The following is a 20953-nucleotide window of genomic DNA, read 5'->3' as shown; positions in this document are numbered from 1 at the left end:
TGTTAGTTAGTTATTGATTTAGTTAAAAAAAATTAGTATTTATTAATCAGTATTTAATTATGTGTTTATGTTGTTATTTTGTTTAGAATGAAATAATGACCAGATGTACAGTTTATTTATATCATAATTGATGCTGTGAGTATTGATTTACTTCTAGTTTTGTTTATTAAATATTCGTGTATTAAGTATTTTCTGTTCGGCTGCCTTCGCCGCAGAAATTTCTATTGTCACAGATGGTGAATTTGCCGTTGGGATGGAATTTAGTTCTAGGAAAGCTGTTATTAAGGCAATGAAAGAGTATACATCCGAAGAAGTGTAGACTACCGGGTATATGAGTCGGAGCCGTTGACATTTTATGCCAAGTGTACACAGTATGGGTCAGGGTGTGATTGCCTTGTCAGGGTTAGCATGATCAGCAGGAAGCACTGTTGGGTTATAAGGAGGTATAATGGTAGTCACACCTGTACCAGAGCCACCATTTCTCAGGATCATTCTAAACTGGATTCGATAACAATTGCAGAAGCCATCAAACTGTTGGTCGAGGCTGACCCCTCGTTAAAGGTAAAATCAGTTATTGCAGAAATACAATCAAAGTTCAACTACACCGTCAGTTATCGGAAAGCATGGTTGGCTAAGCAAAAGGCAGTAGAAAAAATATACGGAGGTTGAGAAGTATCGTACGAAACATTGCCTATATGGTTTGAGGCCATGTGTCATAAGGAGCCATCAGCTGTCGTCTATTTTGAGATTATGCCTGCATATCAAGCCGATGACTTGGTGACTGATATTCGGGTATTACATCAAGTATTTTGGAGTTTTTACCCCTGCATTAGAGCATTCAGACATTGTAAGCCAATTGTCCAGGTGGATGGGACTCACTTGTACGGAAAGTATAAGGGTTGTCTGTTAGTGGCAGTTTCACAGGATGGCAACAATAACATCGTCCCAATTGCATTTGCTATTGTGGAGGGAGAGACTTCTGATGCGTGGCACTTTTTTTTCAGCAACCTGCGACAACATGTTGTCACTCGGGATGGTGTAGGGCTGATATCCGACCGACACGAATCCATCAATGCAGCTGTGGCAGGCAGTAACAGGGCTTGGTCACCTCCCAGAGCTTTTCACATGTTTTGCATCAAGCATATAGAGTCGAATTTTCTGAGAAAATTCAAGGCACTGTACCTATAAAAACTGGTCGTCAATATAGGTAACGTTGAGTAATTCTAAATTCGTTGCTAACAGAGTTACCTTCAACAAGTGCTTGTCATCCATTTTTTTACGATTTTTTTTGTTATCGTGCAGGTTATTCGCAGACGGTGCGCGAGTACGAAGTGCGTTACCAGTGTTTACGAGAACGGGGCGAGGCTTATACTAACTGGTTAGACCAAATTTTCTGCGAACTGTATGCGTTGGCATTTGATGGTGGCTACCGATGGGGCCACATGACGACGAACCTAGTGGAATGCATCAACTCAGTGTTGAAGGGTGCAGGCAATTTTCCCATCAATGTTCTTGTCAAGGCAACATTCTACAGGCTTAACGAGTTGTTCACCCGAAAAAGAACCGAGGCAGAAGCACGGATTAATGCTGGGCATGTTTTTTCTGAGCTCGTGACCTCAAAGTTGCATGCGAACCAGCTAGCATCAGGAAAACATCCAGGTAAGTTTCTTCAACCGGTAGAATGAGGTCTTTGAGGTGCGTGAGATGCCAAGTGGACTGGAATATGCCGTTGACCTCCGTCGACAACGATGTGACTGTGCTGAGTTCCAGGTGGACCGGATTCCTTGTCGACATGTATTTGCATGTTGTGCAAATCAACGACTGGATTGGCAAGCGTATGTGCATGATGTGTATAAGATGGACCAAGTTTGGCGGGTGTACCGAGCTAAGTTTAGGCCACTGAGGAATCTTACTACATGGCCTGCTTACAATGGGCCTCGATTCGTACCAAATCCGTTCCTGAGACGCATTACCAAATGTTGCCCCAGGATGACGCGCTTCTTGAATGAGATGGACACGCGAATATTACGTCGTCCCAGGCGATGTAGGCAATGTGGGGCTGAGGGACACAGTCGTAGTAAATGCCGTCAGTCAGTTGGTGCAAATGCCGACGGATATGCTCAGTAGATTCATACATTGTGATATCTGAAACATTGTAACCTATGACAATCTATCCTACTCTTGGTTGTCAACATCCATATCCTGATTGCCCTCATCATTCTCTTGAACCACAAGATTGGACAAGTTCAAACGGTGCCCAAATTTTGCCCAGTACCAATACTTGTAAGTATCCAAGGGATGCTGTGAAGGCATGGAAAGCTCAATGAAAATGTGATTATACCTGTTTGTTCACTGCATCACTCAAAATGAATGAGTCATGACCGTGGCCCAGTTAAGATTTTTAGGACCAGTCAGGACTTCTCTGTGTGCCTTGTCTAGATTCCGTTACTGATGAGGAACTCCCTGAACAAAACCGAATTGTCACCTATACCTATCGGTTGCATGCCACTCAATGCATTTAAAACAGACCAACGACACCGTAGCTCTCCAACAAACTGAGTGCATGTAGATATCTGGAAGAATTATGTCCGGATCCACGCGATCGACAGCATAAGCAACCCACACAAACTGGAAAAGATAAAGTAAACTCATGATTACAATCCACTTCACAATTACAATGACAAGAATAATAACACTAAAAATAAGATTAACACTAATACTAAACCCGAAACAAATACTTCTTTAATTAAAACACACTTGGCATTCCTAAAGATCATCCAAGGCCTTCCTAAAGTGAGCAAGACTAAGATATTTATAGCATCGGTCTCCACGCTCCCAGTTACGCCACCTAATATGACTTATTTCATTAACACAATTGGATTCTAAATAATAAGATAAGGGTGACTGTAAGATAATATTACCTGTTTGCAAGCGAAAAACTGCGGGGTTCCCTAGGAAGCGGGGCTAGATATGGCAGGCGAATCCAAGCCCAACTTAGCAGAAGTGTCAGCGGATCATCGATCTCCTTACAGTCATAACGAGATGCCCTACATAACGCCCTGTATAGGTGTGCTAGGCATGCCGATCCCCAACTGTACTGTCCAATACTCCCAAAATCACGAAGTAGAGGTAGAAACTTCCAATGCACACCTGCGCCAGACTTGTCCCCAAAAAAGATCGTTCCGATCAACAACATAATGTGGCACTTCACGTACCTCTATATACTATTTTTATCAGTCAACTGTAAATTTTCTTTTGAATCCCGCAGTCAGGTCAGTTTTATGCAGCTTCCTCTACAGTCCGACTTACTGGGTGCAACTCTAAATTGGTGTAAACACTCCACCTCCAATGCTTCAAAACTACTCATTGTCATCCTTGTGACTGGAAGACCGTCCGTCGGAAGACCAAGAATTATTGCCACATCTTCAAGCGTCACCGCACATTCACCAATCGGAAGGTGAAAGGTATGTGTGTCTGGGTGCCACCTTTCGATTAGAGCATTTACCAGTGCTTTCTGACATTGGACTACCCCAATCTGAGATACATGATAAAAACCAGTTAATCGTAAATGCTCATCCACCCTATCATTGTACTAATCCGGAGGGATTGGGTGATCACATGTCAACATCCTTAAACTCTACAAAAACATAACAAATTATTATTAGTCAACTTGTTAACATTTACTAATTTACTACTATAGCAACTAAAATATCAAACTCGTGCTAAACTTTTTCCTAATTACAACATTTAATAGTTACTATGTACTAACCCACCAATTTATTAACTCTCATTAGTAAAAATATCTGCACAACTAACTCAACAACATATTAATTGAAAGCACACAACTATCATAAATTATCTTACTAAATCCAACTAAAACAAATAATTCTAACTTCTAAATTTACTTAATATTCCTAAAAAATATTCATAACTAACTATTAACAATAACAACTAATACATAATTCCAATTCTTATTAAACTAATAATGCTCTTATTTAATTAACAATTCTATATTAGTTGTTTATTTATTCACGGCTACAAAAAAAAGTAATAATATCTAAAATTATAATCTCTAAAATTAATTATAAAATTTAATCAACTAATTATAACTTTAAAAATTATTACAAAAAATATTCTAACTACATTTAAACAAATATTCTAACTATTATTTTTAATGTATTCCTAAATTTTTTAAAAAAAAAATCATTCTGTTTATATTCCTAAATTTAATTTCTAACAACAATAATAATAATTAACTTCCTAAGAATAATAATTATAATTATAAAAAATAAAAAAATTCCAAAAAAATAACATAATCAGGTAAAAATAATAATAATCATTTACATTTCTAAATTCAATTCATACAATAATAATAATTAGGAATAAGTATTGTTTTGGTCCCTTACGTTGAGAGTCGAAATCGAACCCGTCCCTGATCTAATTTTCGATTTAGAATCATTCTTAATGTTTTTTTCGTATTAAAATCGTCTTTTTTATTTTTTTGGACAAAAATACCCTTCCCTTTCCCCTCCCCCACCCCCACACCCGGTCTCCCCTTCCCGCCTCCCCCTCCCCTCCCCCCACCACCAACCCCACCCCCACCCCCGGTCTCCCCTTCCCGCCTCCCCCTCCCCTCCCTCCACCCCAACCCCACCCCCGTCCCCCCACGCGTGTTTTATTTTTTTAAAATTTTATAATTTTTATTAAAGTAAGGGTAATTTAGGAATAAAATTAAAAATTTTATTAAAAATGACAATTTTAATACGAAACAAAACGTTAAGGACGATTCTAAATTGAAAATTAGATCAGGGACGGATTCGATTCCGACCCTCCACGTGAGAGACCAAAACAATACTTATCCCTAATAATGACCTTCCTAACAATAACAATTATAATTATAAAATATTTAAAAATTTTCAAAAAAAAGAGTAAAGTATTGTTTTTGTCCTCAACGTTTAAGGTAAATCCTATTTGTGTCCCTAACGTTTAAATCGTCCTATTTGTATCCCTAACGTTTGTAAAAGTGATTCAATGTTATCCTGCCGTCAATTACACATCATGAACGCTTTAGTTTGAGTTTTAAAAATCTCTTCTTAAAGCTAGAATACAAATGTCTGGGATAGAATCGATGATCCACTCCAAAAAATAGCTCATCAAAAATTAAAACTAATTTATACAACATTTACATAATTCACTTTTCTAGGGACAATTGAATCTAAACACAAATAGTGAGTATAATATTAAAATCGAATACATCCAAGTGAGACATAATTGAGAATGAATACATCCAAGTGAGAATAATTGAAAAATATAATCTGATTTGTTAGTATAATTGATAATATGATAACATTGAATCAATTTTATAAACGTTAGGGATACAAATAGGACTTACCCCAAACGTTGGGGACAAAAACGATACTTTACTAAAAAAAATAACGTAATCACGTAAAAATAATAAACATTTCTATTCAAGTTCTAACAATAATAATAATAATTAACTTTTTAACAATAATAATTTTAATTATAAAATATTAAAAAAGTTTCAAAAAAACTTACAAGTAAAAATGATAATAATTTCTAAATTCAATTTTTAATCACAATAATAATAAGTAACTTCCTAACAATAATAATTATAATTATAAAATATTAAAAAAATTCAAAAAAACTTACATATTTTGGATGACTTAAATAATGTATAATATAAAATTCAGGAATATCAACATCTTTACATTTTTTTTTTCTTTGGCATTTTGAGTTTTCTTCTACCATGCAAACCAAGAATCAATGAAAAAAGAAAAAAGAAGAAGTAGTGGCTGTTCTTTGGTGAAAAGATGAAAGTAAAAATGGATGGTGGGTGTGAATTCAGCATGGGATAATGTTGAGTATAAGGGCACCGTTACGGAAAGACATCTGCGTGCGACACGTGGCTAGGAAACCACAATATGCACGATTTGTTTTCTCACCTACAACTCAGACCGTCCAACAAGCTATGATAAACAAGTATTGTCCAATTTGTGGTGTTCTGACACCACATACAGGTTAAGCACCCATTTTTTCCATAACCGCATCAAACCAAACTGTACCTCTATATTAAAATTAAAAAGTGAATTACTTTCTGTAGTTATTTCAAAAACTAAATAAATATATCAGTCTCTATAATTATTTCAAAAATGACATCATATATTCTTTTTTTTATAGTTATACTTCTAATAATCAGTATTTCTTATATAATATGAGTCAACATAAAAAATCATAATGTAATGGAGAAATAAAATGAAAAAGATTCACATAGAAGGCTATAAGAAAAAGATGCTTTTGGCACAAAATTTTTCATAACAGAGGACTAACAAAATTTTTCCCTTAATTTCATTAAGATCCACCTTAATCAAACTTAATTTGTTAAAATATATATATAATATGCATACTCCCAACAAATTTAATTAAAAATGTTCAATTTTTACTTAATTATATTCTTTAAAAAAAAAAAAAACCCTTGTAGAGGGGATAAAAGAAAACGACGGGTTTGGAAGAAAAATATCGAACAACAGATAAAAAAAATGATGTTACATTTGTTGTTATAAATACTAGAAAATATTAAAATTTATTATTTTTATTATTATTTAATTATTATTTTTTTAATAATTTAATAATATATTTTATTTTATATTTTTAAATATTAATAATTAATTATAATAATAAAATATTAAATTCTAATAACACTAACATTTTTTTTAACTAAGGAGTCCATAATAAGGGCCATTAGGGTCCATGATTGGGTTGATTCGTTGAAGCCTAAACCATTTCAATTAAGATAAAAACAAAGAGAGATTAAAAAGGGTCCAAATATTTTATTCTTTTGGTGAACATTATTTTCGTCCGGGAAACCACAGAGAACTTTCGTACACCAACGTTGGTATCTTTTGTCCATTCCACCTACTTCGTGGATCATGGCTGAATCATCATCATCATCATCCACACCACAAGATTCTATTCACACTAATTCAATCCATACACATAGATAAGATTATCAATTAATTTTTACCATTAACTAATACCATGGTGACCGTACTTAATGTTAATCACAAGCAACCGTGATGGCATGGTTTCATAAAACCTTCTTAATCACAAGTTGTTGTCACACTTGGCAATTAATGATTGGAACATGTTTCAAATATAGATTTGTTTTTGTCTTTCAAAAATTTTTGTTGAGTTTTTTTTTTTTTAATAAGTACTCCTTGATCAGTTTACAAATATATTTTAATTTTGAAATGACGAATTAACTGGTGTTGAACACATCTATTTTTTTAAGTAAACAATATGTAAAAGGAATATCTAACATTGTTGATAAGATTTTCTTAATTTTAAAATTATGTAGCCTACATTATTCGGTGTCATTTGATTATAGTAAAAATTAAAATTTAGAAAAAGCACAATAAGAAATTTACAATAATTGAACACACTACTTACAAAGGGAGAATTATTTTGATATTATTGTTTTCACAATAAATACAAAATATGATGAAGAATATCTAGTATTTATCTTTTCATAATAATTTTTTTTTAGGGGAACTTTTCATAAATTATGAATGGCTCTCATTATCACGAACACAATGATTGATAGGGAAGAATGGGAGCAAGAGATGTATATATTTTAAGAATATTTGTAGGTGTAGATTATTTGAATATGGATTTTTCTCCCCACAAGAGATGGAGATACAGTAAAAAATATTATCAAGTAAAATTACTATACTTAATGAAATAAATTAATAGTGAAGATTATATTGAAATAAAATATTTTTAATTTTATTAGACCAAAACTAAAAAAGGACGACATTATTGTAAGAAACAAAGAGAAAGTATCAAATACTTACTTAATCCAATATTGAAATTCACTTTAAATAAATGGATAAAATCATTGTAAAGAATTAATTAAAAAGGATTATTTTAAATTGGTAATACATTATTTATAAGTAAATGAAAAAATGTGATAATAATAATAATAATTTTTCATAGCAAGTAATTTAGCATATTTGGTGAAAAATAACTTCTAAAAAGATTCAGACCAAATTATCATTAAATACTATAGAAAGAATTTTAATTGTATTAGATATATAGGTGTTCTAATAATTTTAACCGTTTATTTCAATTATAAAAAATACATATAATATATTAATTAAAATTAACGATTAAAATTATTAAAACAAATATATTTAAAAACTTTTTTAATACTACATTAGAACAAATTGTGGGTCATGGCAAAAATGTTATAGGACTATTTGGCCAGCCCAGTTCGTACCCCTAAATAATTGTCATGTAACAATCTCAGATTTCACTAATAATGTCCTTTATTCGGTAATTTTTCTATTATCTTAATTAATTATATATATTATTGTTTGGCAAATTAATTTAGCACTGTCGTGACGTTATCGGATTCTAATTTCTAGTACTAACAATATAACCCCAAAATATATTTTCTAGCCCCTTACCTTATAATAATAAATAAATAATAGACTGAAGGGTTGTATGATTTGGTCAAACATTGCGTCTCAAGATTATGAATGAAAAAGAAAGCGATTTGCCATTATAATTTATAAGTATTCTCTACCCCAATAATATTCTTACTCATTCTCAAATGATTTTGAGTAAAAGAAATTATTCAATATTAATATGTATAGTTTTTTACCAAAGAAGGTTGATTCAACTCACCCCTTAATTATTGTTTCCTTTTTTTTCCCTAAATATTTGATTCAAGTTTAGTGTAACTAGAAAAAAAAATTCTATTTAAGATCTCATAATAACTTGTTGTTTTCAACTTGAATTTGATTTTTGTTTATAAAATATATATAAAAGATAATGATAGCTAGTTTGAAAAAAAAATATATATTTTTTTTTATGTAAGTCTAATTACTATATCTCTTTTTGTTTGTATCCATTATAATTTTTTGAATTAATTGCCCCATAACCTATGATAGTTGACATTTGTAAAGTGCCATTTTACTTTGCCTGCAAGGAAACTAAACCAATCTTCACAAACAATAATGACCATGTGAGTATTCATTCCTAATTTTGAAACTAAATAGTCTAAAAGTCTAAACTTCCCCTAAGCCATTTTTTTTGTAAACTATATTAAGCTATATATATATATATATATATATATATATATATATATATATATATATATATATATATATATATATATATATATAAATAAAAATAAAAAATGATAATCAACACAACTATCCAACACTATCCTACGTATATATGATGTATACGTATAGTGATTACATTGGATGCAAACACAAAGCTCAAAAATTTTAGGAGTCTTTGATGTTAACATTATAAGCTCTTAACAAATGCGAAAGAATATTATGAATAATATATATTAAAAAAATAATTTATTATTGGTGTAAAATAATTTTATGTGTGTATTTAATTACGTAATATTATATCAATAAAAATAATTATCTTTTGTTAATAAATTATAATTCAAAGTATATAATCTCCTCATTCTTATTTAAAAGTTTTAAATTTGAGTCTTACTTTTAAAAATTAAGAGAATAAATTGACAATTTATAAATATAAATCCTTCCACAGAAACTTTAGTAAATAACAATAAAATTATGAAGTAGATTGATTATTTAAAATAAATGCGTCATATTATTATAATTAATTTAATAGTTCATATTCATATTATGATATTTTCCCATACGCATTAAATATTTAAATATTACCATACACAATAATTATCCATATGGTAGAAACTATATAGAATTTAACCTTTTATTCTATATATACATGCATGTTTGAAGCAAGGTAAAAGTTTTAAAGTGAATTTTTTATCTGAAAAATTAAAGAAGTGTATGAAATTTAACTATTTAAGTTAATAGAAATATTTTATCATTAATCATAAATATATAAAAATTAATTAAATACTTTGTGACAAGTTAAAACATTTTTTATTATGTGATAAAATATTAAAATGAAAAATTATTACAATCATAAATATATATTTTGTATTATTATTTAAATCAACTAATAAATAATTATTACTAATTTTTATATATAATAATTATTGATGAATATTTTGATAAAATAGTCGAAAATTAATAGTTCGATACAATTGATAAAATTTGTTAATTAATATACTATTAATTTATTTCTGTTGAGGACAAGTAAGAATATTCAAGTATCTTTGTATATTAATACATTTCTATTATAATATTATTCTATGAGTTCAGTATAATTTTATGACCAGGGATGGAGCAAAAGCTTTAAATTAGAGGGGACAACATAAAAAGTATAACCGGAAAAAAGGACAAAAAAAAAAAGAATTATGAGAGACTAAATTATAAAATAAGGAATTTTTTATATAAAAATTATTTAGTTAAGGGGGCTATTGTCCCCCTTTCTATATCTTATTTAAGTGTTTATGACTGATCATGAGTTTTTCTACATGATCATTTATTTAAATAATTACTTCAACATTTAGTATGTCTTTTTATACTTTGTATAATTAATATAAGATTAACTAAAAGTATCTATATAAGGAATTAGTTCACATGTAAACAAGTTTGATTCCTTATCTATGAACAACGTGAGTTTTTAGTCTTTTATTAGATACTAACTTGTCTCTGTTCTAAGAAAGATGCCTAATTTTACACTCTCATAAATAATAAATACTACTAATAATTTGGTTTAATTTGAGCAAATAGTTTTTTTTTTTTTCGGTTTGCATAAGAGTATTTATTAGGTCAAAAGTCTAATGACTAATTCTTTAGATATTGCAGAAACAAAGTGGGCGACTTTCTTAAGCAAACAAGTTTCTTTTAAAAAAATAGCTTAAACAATAACTGATTATATTAAAAGTAGCTTATAAATAAGTTATTTTGTATTTAAATTTTTAGTTCTAAAAATACTTATTTAAAAAAAATATGATAAAAAGTAGTAATATTATGAGAGAATTTATTTTTTTTTATTTTTTCTATAAACTCTTAAATAAGTTTTGAAAAAGCTGTAATTTGATTTTAAAATTACACCAAACATTAATATTACTACTTTTTATAAGTCACAAACTTAAAAATATTACTTTTAAAATTTTCCAAACGAATATTTAATGCTATGAACATTTAGAATAAACATGTAATAATGTCACATGCTATAAAAACAATTGCAAAAACTTTACATTAATGGAAACATTTAGTATTTTATTTATTTATGTAAACATGAATTTAATTTTGATGTACCAATAGTGTAAAATATTTTATATAATTATATAATCACATCTTTTTTTCATAATTATTCACGTGATCAATATAAAATATAGTTATTTTTATTGATGTTGTTTCGGCCTAATCCGAGCGGCCGACTTGGCAGGCGCGCGATGCCCGAACTGCAGATAATATCCAGACACCTCCTCCCTCCACCAGCCAGCCACATGACAACTATAAGGGAAAATTTTTTGGAAGGCAGGCCTACCCTGTGGACTTGTCTTATACTCATAATATATTAGGAGAGTGTCCTATCCCTCCTTCCAGGTACATCACGATTCCCTACTTTTACTGTCATTTCGTACGGATTCTGACTTGAGCGTCGGAGTTTTTTTTGCAGGTGACTCCCCCTCATCCAACCAATAGCTCAGGAGGTCGTGAAGCCCCAATCCTTACGCACTAGCTCTAGCTCGGGAGATCCGTCTTCATACTAGTGACCTAAATCTAATTCTCTTCACTCCATCTTACATCCCAAATAACATCGATTCGTCCGAGACTCAAAATCTCGAACATATATAATAGTATATAATTAAATACACATAAAATTATTTTATACTAATAATATATTAAAATTAAATTAATGTAAATATTTATATAAGTTATTGTTTCTAGGAGTAAGAAGCTAGAGAGGATGTGACCTCAAATAAAATATACATAATAATAAGGTGATTTTATCCTCACGCAACTTGGCGTATTCAATTGCAACTAAATGAATATGAGATCTTTGCACGTTGTCTATATCAAAGTTCAATTTTCGTGTAATTAGCAAGAACTATATGGGCCACTAGAGGGTAGATATTTTTATCACACAAAAGAATTAAAAGATTAGATATTTCCAATATTTTTCGTTTTATTATTTTTTAATTATGTTACGTATATATTAAAATAAATTGTAAATTTTAAATATTAAATTTTATATCAAAATCAATTATCAATCATTATTTTTATATTTTATAAAAAATATATATTATTATAAATAAATTTGGTTAATTATTTGTCTATTAAATATTTAATTATTTTACTATAATATGTATAAATATACAATATTATATAGTACTAATTTATGATTACCTTTTAGTATACATATAATATTTTTGTATTATCATTTCCCCCTTTTTTGGGGTTTTTTGTTTCAATAAATAAAAAATTAATTATTTACAAACAAACGTAAAAAATGAAAAAGGTGTGATCAGTATAAACAACTTATACCATTATTTCATAATAGATTATTCCGTTGAAAAATTAAATTGTAATTTCACAATATCTTCAGATCTTTAAAAATAAGATCCAAGCATGGGCGGGAATGGCGAGGACCCAACATAACATTGCTATTATGAATTTGATAACATTTTTAGAAACACAACATGAATTTAGATAATAGTTTTTATATATATATCAAGTCAGAATTTTTGTGGCGCGAATTTATTTTTTTTGGACGTTTTCTTTTCTCTTCTTTTTTAACACATTTCGTTTCTTGACACGTTTATTTTTCTTCTTTTATTTGTTTTTGTTATGTATACTAAATTTTGTATTTTTATTTAAAATTATTTGGTTTTAGTATGAATATTGTGATAGTTTAATACAATTTATATATTTTTATTATTTAAATATTCAAATAAAATAATATTAGAGAGATAATAACAATAAAATTTAATTTTTTTATTTAATTTAATATTTATAATTTTATTTATATAATATCTATAATCTGATTTGGACATATGCATTATGGTGGGAGTTTTTTATTTAAATAAAATAAATTAACACTTTTTTTGTTACTCATAAAAAGATCTAATATTTATTTGTTATTTTATCGTATTTTTAAATTAGTTATCGTGTGCATCTTTAAGAATTATTTTTGTCAGTGTGATAAATTTTTTAATATTATTTTAATAATTTATCTTTCTATGGATTTATAGGTCTATTATTATTATTATTATTATTATTATTATTATTATTTTAATATATTGATAGTATAAAATATTTATAATACTTTTAATTATATTTATTATTTTAGATGAACGTTTATTACATTATTAATATAAAAAATATTTATTTTTTATGAGTAATATTATATGATTAAATACATATAAAAAATTGCTTACATTGATATATAATGCATCAAACTATTATTATTATTATTATTATTATTATTATTATTATTATTATTATTATTATTATTATTATTATTATTACAAATCAATGTTGGTACCTTTTTTATTAAATAATTGAACAAGTATTACGTAATCTTCTATCTTCCGTATATATGAAAGTTTGATGCATACTTTTTTTTAAAATATTTTTTATCCTATATAATTCATAAAAAATGTATTTTGTTATTTTAAAAAATAGTTTAAAGGATTTCTTGGTTAGAAGATAATATATTTACTATCTTGATTAATCTCATGTTTACTATTATTATATGTATTTAATTTATAAAAAGATAAATTAATATCTAAGTTAATACCTATTAATATACTAATAATATTGAGAGTGAATAAATAATATATTATTGAATATTTAATATATTCATATTTAATTATATATGTTTTAATATGTTTGTTTATTATTATTATGTGTTATATATTTACCTCTACTATTTAAATATTTTGAATTTGTCATTATTTATAATTATATATTTATTATATATAAAATTATTATTTATTTTAATAATAATTTAAAAAAACAAAAATAAAAGATAATAGATTGAAAAAAATTGTAACTTCTTGTAACACTCAAATGATGACTCCTAAATATTCTTCAAATAATATTGAAGCAAGGTACGACTATCATTTTTATTTTATAGAAAATAATAAATGGCAGCTAAACATTTTTGTATAGAAAAATCAAAGATATTTTTATCTGAATTAATTAATGATTTGTAGCACTAAACTTCAATGAATCTACATGTGAAGGTGATGGGCGCGTGGCGTGTGGCGCGTGACGTATAGCGCGTGAGAGAGTGAACAAGCTGCGAGTGTTTCCAATTGGGCCATATTTCCCATTTCCGTGGGTACCCTTCTCTTCTCATTTCTTCTCTTCTCTTCTTCCAAAGTCTTATTCATTTTTATTCCCCTTTTTATTTTATTTATTATGAATTTATCTCTCTTACTTGGCTTTCCCATGCATGTGTCTACTTGAAAATTGTTGATCTAAGTTATTTATTTTATTATGAAAACGTTTAAAATAACATGAAATTGAATTTATTATATAGTAGATGCTATGGTGCCTAAAAAATAGTATTTATTTACTAAAAAAGATTAAAATTATTATTTAATTTAAAAAATATAAGAATAAATAATTTTTAAAAAATTAAAATTTATTATAAAAAATAAATTAGACAATTATAATACTAACTTGAATTTGTTATTTACTTTTTAGTTTTACTAACAAGTATATTTTAATTTTATTAAAAAATGTATTTAGGAATATAACATTCCAAAATCTGATTTTTGGAAAAGAAAACAAACTGTAAACCAAACATATTATAAAGAATACTCTTTAAAATAGTATATAATTAGATAATTTATATAAAAATGTAAATCAAATCTAAAGTTTTAATTTTTTAATTGAATATATTAAAAATAATATTTTATCCTTTTAATCAATATTCTTAGGATAGTATTTAACCAAATCTCTTTTTTTATGCAATGACATCATTGTAATTTTACTTTATATGGAATCAAATGCAATGAAAGTATGCAATTCAAAACGTAAATAAATAAAAAAAATGTAAAAAGAAAGAGGAATAACGTAATTCATTTTTTTCCATTTTATATATTTTCAAATAACGCTGGGTTTTTTTTTCATTTAGTTTTTTAATATCCATAGGGTAAATATAATATTAATACCATTTTTTGAGTGCATCTGGGCATGAACAAATTGATATTTTTTAATTCAAATAATTTTTTTCTTAAAAAAAGGGGCTTTTCACTTACACGAGGCGCAAATCAAGTTGCTCACTTGCTCGTAATTAAAATAATAATATTAATATTATTCAAGAGAATGCTACATATTAACAGGATCTAACAATAATAATATTAACATTCAAGACAATGCTACGTATCAACATAACATAATCTTCATTTTTAGACAGAAAATATACGAGTTCAACTAAAAAGATAATTGTTAATTAAGAAGATTTCTTAATCACACCATAATCTAGCTGTAAAAGTAGTAAGAAGATCTTAAATGTTAGAAACAAATAGATTATGAGATTTTTTTATACAAATAATAGATTTATTTAATTATTATAATTAATATCTTTTCATTACTTAAGTAATCTTCTAATACCTTAAATTAATTAACTGATATTTTTAAATAATTTTACACTATTCATATATACCATGATGAGTAAACACATCTTATCATATCTAATTCATTTTATTCCCATAAATAATCTATTTAGGGATCGGATATGTTTAGAAATGCTGAAAAATTAAATTTATTTTAATAATATTTACTTGTATGATTATTTTTTAAAATAATTAATTATGTGACAATCCATTATATGTTTGGATATTTAACTAAAAAAATTTATCGTATTAAAAATATATGAAGAGAGGTGATGTAATTACAAAAGTGAGTATAAAATATTATATTATTTTAAAACGTGATATTGAAAGTTAAGTTGAAAAAAGTTTTATAATTTAAAATATTATTTTTACTTATAAATTATTTTTTAGACTAAAATAATTAATTTAAATTATGATAAATTTTCACATAAATATGTTTCTTTTCAAGCTAAAGTCTTTTTTTATTGGGTAAAGTATTAAATTGGTCCTCTAGATTTGGGCGTAATTCTGTTTTGGTCCTTAAGGTTTAAAGTGTTCTATTTGAATCCTAAAAAGTTTCATTTAGCATCAATTTAGTCCCACAGTGAGGTCAAAATTAAATAATTAACAAAATATCCTACATAACAACAGTACAAGAACAAAATCGATAATCTAGAGAACAAGTACAAGCTCCAGAGGCATAAAATCAACCATTGATACATCAATATATTTATTTATTATTTTTTTATAATATAAATAAAATATTTTCTATAAAACTAAAGAAAATGATAAATAAATGTATTGATGCATCAATGGTTGATTTTGTGCTTCTGAAGCTTGTACTTGTTCTCTAGATTATCGATTTTGTTCTTAAACAGTTGTTATGTAGGACATTTTGTTAATTATTTAATTTTGACCTCACTGTGGGACTAAATTGATGCTAAATAAAACTTTTTAAGATTCAAATAGAACACTTTAAACCTTAAAGACCAAAACAGAATTACGCCCAAACCCAATTTAGTACTTTACCCTTTTTTATTTTTCTGATAGCTAGGTTCCGAAATATGCTATACGTCCCTCCTCCCATAGCCTCACATTTTATTGATATATTCCTACCTAATATAGGCATTAATATTTAATAATCATTCACATAACAATCTAATAATGAACATTATATATTATATAATATATAATAATAATAATGCAATAATTTAATATAAACCGAAATTATCTTCCTACCCTCTTATGCCTTTATAAAGTCCACCTTCACTGCACCCTTTCTCCAACCCTTTGATCTTCTTCTTCTTCTTCTTTGTCTTCACAACCATGGCTTCATCCTTCACCATCTTCCTCTTCTTCTTCACTCTCTTCACTCTCTTCACTCTTTCATATGCATCAGACATGTCCATAATCTCGTACGACAAAACCCACTCCAACACATGGAGAACCGATGAGGAAGTCATGGCTATGTACGAGGAATGGCTTGTGAAGCATGGAAAGAAATCAAGTAACGGTCTCTTGAGTGGTGAGAGCAAGAATCGGTTCGAGATCTTTAAGGATAACCTCCGGTTTATTGATGAACAGAACAGTTTACCGAACCGGACTTTCCAGCTCGGTCTGAACCGGTTCGCCGATCTGACCAACGAAGAGTACAGGGCTAAGTACTTGGGTACCAGGATGGATCCTAACCGTCGGATGATGAAGGCTAAGACCAGGAGCAACCGATACGCGCCACGTGTCGGGGACAAGTTGCCGGAGAGTGTTGATTGGAGGAAGGAAGGTGCTGTTGTTGGAGTCAAAGACCAAGGAGGATGTGGTAAGTGTAAAAAAAAGAAAAGGAAAAATTATTTTCCTTTTTTTTAAAAAAAATTTATAAATTAATTTTCTGTCTCCCTTATTTATTTATGTATTTTTTTTAATTTGAATTTTGTTTTAGCTGCTATGGATGCGATTGTTGTATTGGTTGGTTGTGACTTGACTGGTGACTTGTGACCACCCACATGATCTAATAATATCTGAAAACTTTATCTGAAAATATCTGCAGAGTTATTATTACTATTATTATTATTATAAGTTTTTTTAAAAAAATAATATAAAATAAAAAATTATTTTTAAAGTGATTTAGTATGATTTATCAAGCTTTGGAGGTTCTGGATCTTGATAGGAAGAGATTGAAATTAGTATAGTAAGATAAATTAGAATAATGAGAAAATAGAAGCAGATTTGAAGTATTAGATTACCTTCGTCAGTGTATCTAATGATTTAGTATATGTCATGAGAAATTGGATATTTTTGGGTGCATTATGTCATGACTTCCATGCTTCAGGAATCAGGATGACGTTCATTTACTCACTGACCCTTATTGCGTTTTTATTTTTTACTTTTCTATAGTTTTATTTTACGGATTTTGAGATTTTGTGAGAAAAAAAAAATAGTAAAGAGTAAAAACAAGGGGAAAACTCAGGTGAAGTTGCAAACTGTTTGGATGAAAATTTAATAAAATCAATTAACTACTCTCAGGTATCAACTTAAGTCAGCTGAGTTTCCACCTAAAAACAATCGCCCGCTAAGTTGTTTGTTTGTATTGAATAAGATTCTTCAGGACCCTTTGTATTTCGTAGCAAAGATTAATACATACTTATATCCTTTTTATTAAATGAAGCAGTAATAAGAATTTTGAAAGAGATTTAATTGTCGGTTGAATACTCATTGAGTCTTGAGATTAATAATTTGTTACATGTTAATAATGTTATTAATCTAAATGTAAATATGAATTCTATAATGTAGGGAGTTGTTGGGCATTCTCAACAATTGCTGCAGTGGAAGGAATAAACAAGATCGTAACAGGGGATCTGATTTCACTGTCAGAGCAAGAACTTGTGGACTGTGATACATCATACAATGAAGGGTGTAATGGTGGACTCATGGACTATGCCTTTGAGTTCATCATCAACAATGGTGGCATTGACTCTGAAGCCGATTACCCTTACACTGGCTATGATGGCATATGTGACCAAAACAGGGTTAGTTTTTCTGCACTTTTCTTGTATTCTTGACACCTGCATAAAAATGTACTTGTTATTAATCAAATATGTGTCCCTTTGTGCACAGAAAAATGCTAAGGTTGTGAAGATTGATAGCTATGAAGATGTTCCTGCCTATGATGAATTGGCATTGAAAAAGGCCGTTGCCAATCAGCCCGTGGCAGTTGCCATTGAAGGAGGTGGCAGGGAATTCCAGTTATATGTATCTGTAAGTTTGCAACCCTTTAGATGCATGAATTATGATTTGAATTCCACTAGGGAGCCAATGGAATATCTGTAGTGTACAATGGGCTGTTTATTTGACCCAATATGAGTTAAAAAATGAATATTCAGAATGAAATACTACTAATTTTTCAAACACAATATACCCGTATTATCCAAAATAACCATCAGGGTAACAAGGATAATAAACATATAATATCCTACTGAATCGAACATCCCTAAACTTCGTTTGTACACATTGTACATATACTCCATTGGCTCCCTATACTTCCTCTTATGATTTTGGATGTATATTTACGGTGATTGTTGTTGGGTGTGGTAGGGTGTATTCACAGGAAAATGTGGAACAGCATTGGACCATGGAGTTGCTGCTGTAGGGTATGGGTCAGAAGGTGGGCATGAGTATTGGATTGTGAGGAACTCATGGGGAGCTAGCTGGGGAGAGGACGGTTACATCCGAATGGAGCGGAATCTTGGTAACAGCAGAGCAGGCAAGTGTGGAATCGCCATCGAGCCTTCTTACCCTATTAAGAATGGCCCCAATCCTCCTAACCCCGGACCATCTCCGCCGTCGCCTGTGAGGCCGCCGTCGGTGTGTGATAACTACTTCAGCTGCCAATCTGGAAACACATGCTGCTGCCTTTTCCAGTTTGGAAATGCATGCTTTGAATGGGGATGCTGCCCTCTTGAAGGTGCTACCTGCTGTGATGATCACTACAGCTGCTGCCCTGCCGACTACCCCGTTTGTGACACTTACAGAGGTCTTTGCCTCAAGGTATGCATAATATCCTCACAATTTATTTCTTGCTTTCAATCACTATTCTTATAGTTTGTTCCTATCATTTTAAAATTTTTGGGATGAGTGGTTTCATAACAAAACCGGTTACAAAATTGAGTTAGGATAATTTTAAATTGGTTATGAATATCTAATACAATTGATGTGTTGAGACTTGAGATAGAAGTGAAATTTATTTTAGTCATTGTGAGTAAAATTTATACAAAGTAAATTTTAGAGATATTTATTTCAAAAAATATACTTTATCTTAGATTTTTCATTTATCATCATGTCATTCTATAAGATAGGGTGTCAATGATGTCACTACTAACTTGGGGATAGATTAGCGTCACATTTTCTAGATCAAGGGCTATTGTATGTGAAATTGTTTAACCTCAAGAAGCTAGTGTAATTAACCTTATAAGTTAAGGTTTATAAGTGATATATTTTGTGGATTAAACTTGATTCTTGATTGTTTTAGGATGTCCCTTTTGTATAACTACTCTTTAATTAGGTGGAAACACAGGGTGTAGTTAACCTTATGTAAAGTTGATAGTTGAGAGCCGTTAGATGACACTTTAATCAAACCTGTCATATCATTTAACTGACTCTCAACTATCAATTTCACATAATGTTAGTTACTCCTCTGTTTTCATCCTTAATTTATGATAGAAAATCATATTCATTGATGTTCTTGTGATTGCTTGCAGAACAAGAACAACCCATTTGGAGTGAAGGCGTTGAAGAGAACTGCAGCTAAACCTCACTGGGCCTTCAATGGTGTGAGCAGTGCTTAAAAGCAGTTAAAGTTGAAGAAATGTGTTTACGTGCTGAAGAAGCTAGTGATGAAAACAAACAACAATGGAGGAAGAAGGAAAAGGACTACAACACCAACTATATATGATACTAATCTTCCTTTTAGTTTCATCAAACTGCACGTAACACATGGATCTTCATCTTCACCATAGTGATGCAAAGATGATAGAATTATGCTTCTTTATCAAATTTCAGTCACAGGCATTGACTGTGTACATAGGCATTTAAATATCTATGTTGGGTGTAGTAGTAACTACTATTTGGATTCATATTTCAGAAACAAGGGAACGTTATTTGGTTATGTTGTGATGTAGTATTTGTATTCTCAAAGTTTCAATCAAACAAAGGACTACTTGATTATTGCACTTTCCAACTTTCCAATTTGTTAGATTATATAGCGATAATTGGGAAATTTCTTTTTATTTGCATTTGATTAGTAATTCTGAGAGTGATTCTTTTGGTTTTAAGATCTATATGTGGTTTTATTTTGTGATTTTGATCACATCATCTAAGATTTAACACAAGGTATTTGGTATGGAAGATATTTTCTTATTGAAA

General features: G+C 29.1%; 1 protein-coding gene across 1 annotated transcript; it reads left to right on the top strand.

Moving 5' to 3' along the window:
- Positions 1–16810: 16810 nt before the first annotated feature.
- LOC130935578 (cysteine proteinase mucunain-like) lies at positions 16811–20760 on the top strand. Its single transcript, XM_057865379.1, has 5 exons — positions 16811–17354; positions 18326–18561; positions 18650–18790; positions 19127–19579; positions 20290–20760. Exons 1-5 carry the CDS (start codon positions 16865–16867, stop codon positions 20374–20376), a joined length of 1407 nt encoding a protein of 468 aa, XP_057721362.1. The 5' UTR covers positions 16811–16864; the 3' UTR covers positions 20377–20760.
- Positions 20761–20953: the final 193 nt, after the last annotated feature.

The sequence above is a fragment of the Arachis stenosperma genome, chromosome 6, assembly GCF_014773155.1.
Source record: "Arachis stenosperma cultivar V10309 chromosome 6, arast.V10309.gnm1.PFL2, whole genome shotgun sequence".
Taxonomy (NCBI): domain Eukaryota; kingdom Viridiplantae; phylum Streptophyta; class Magnoliopsida; order Fabales; family Fabaceae; genus Arachis; species Arachis stenosperma.
Note: the sequence above shows the minus strand (reverse complement) of the source record. Positions and strands in the feature narration are given on the sequence as shown.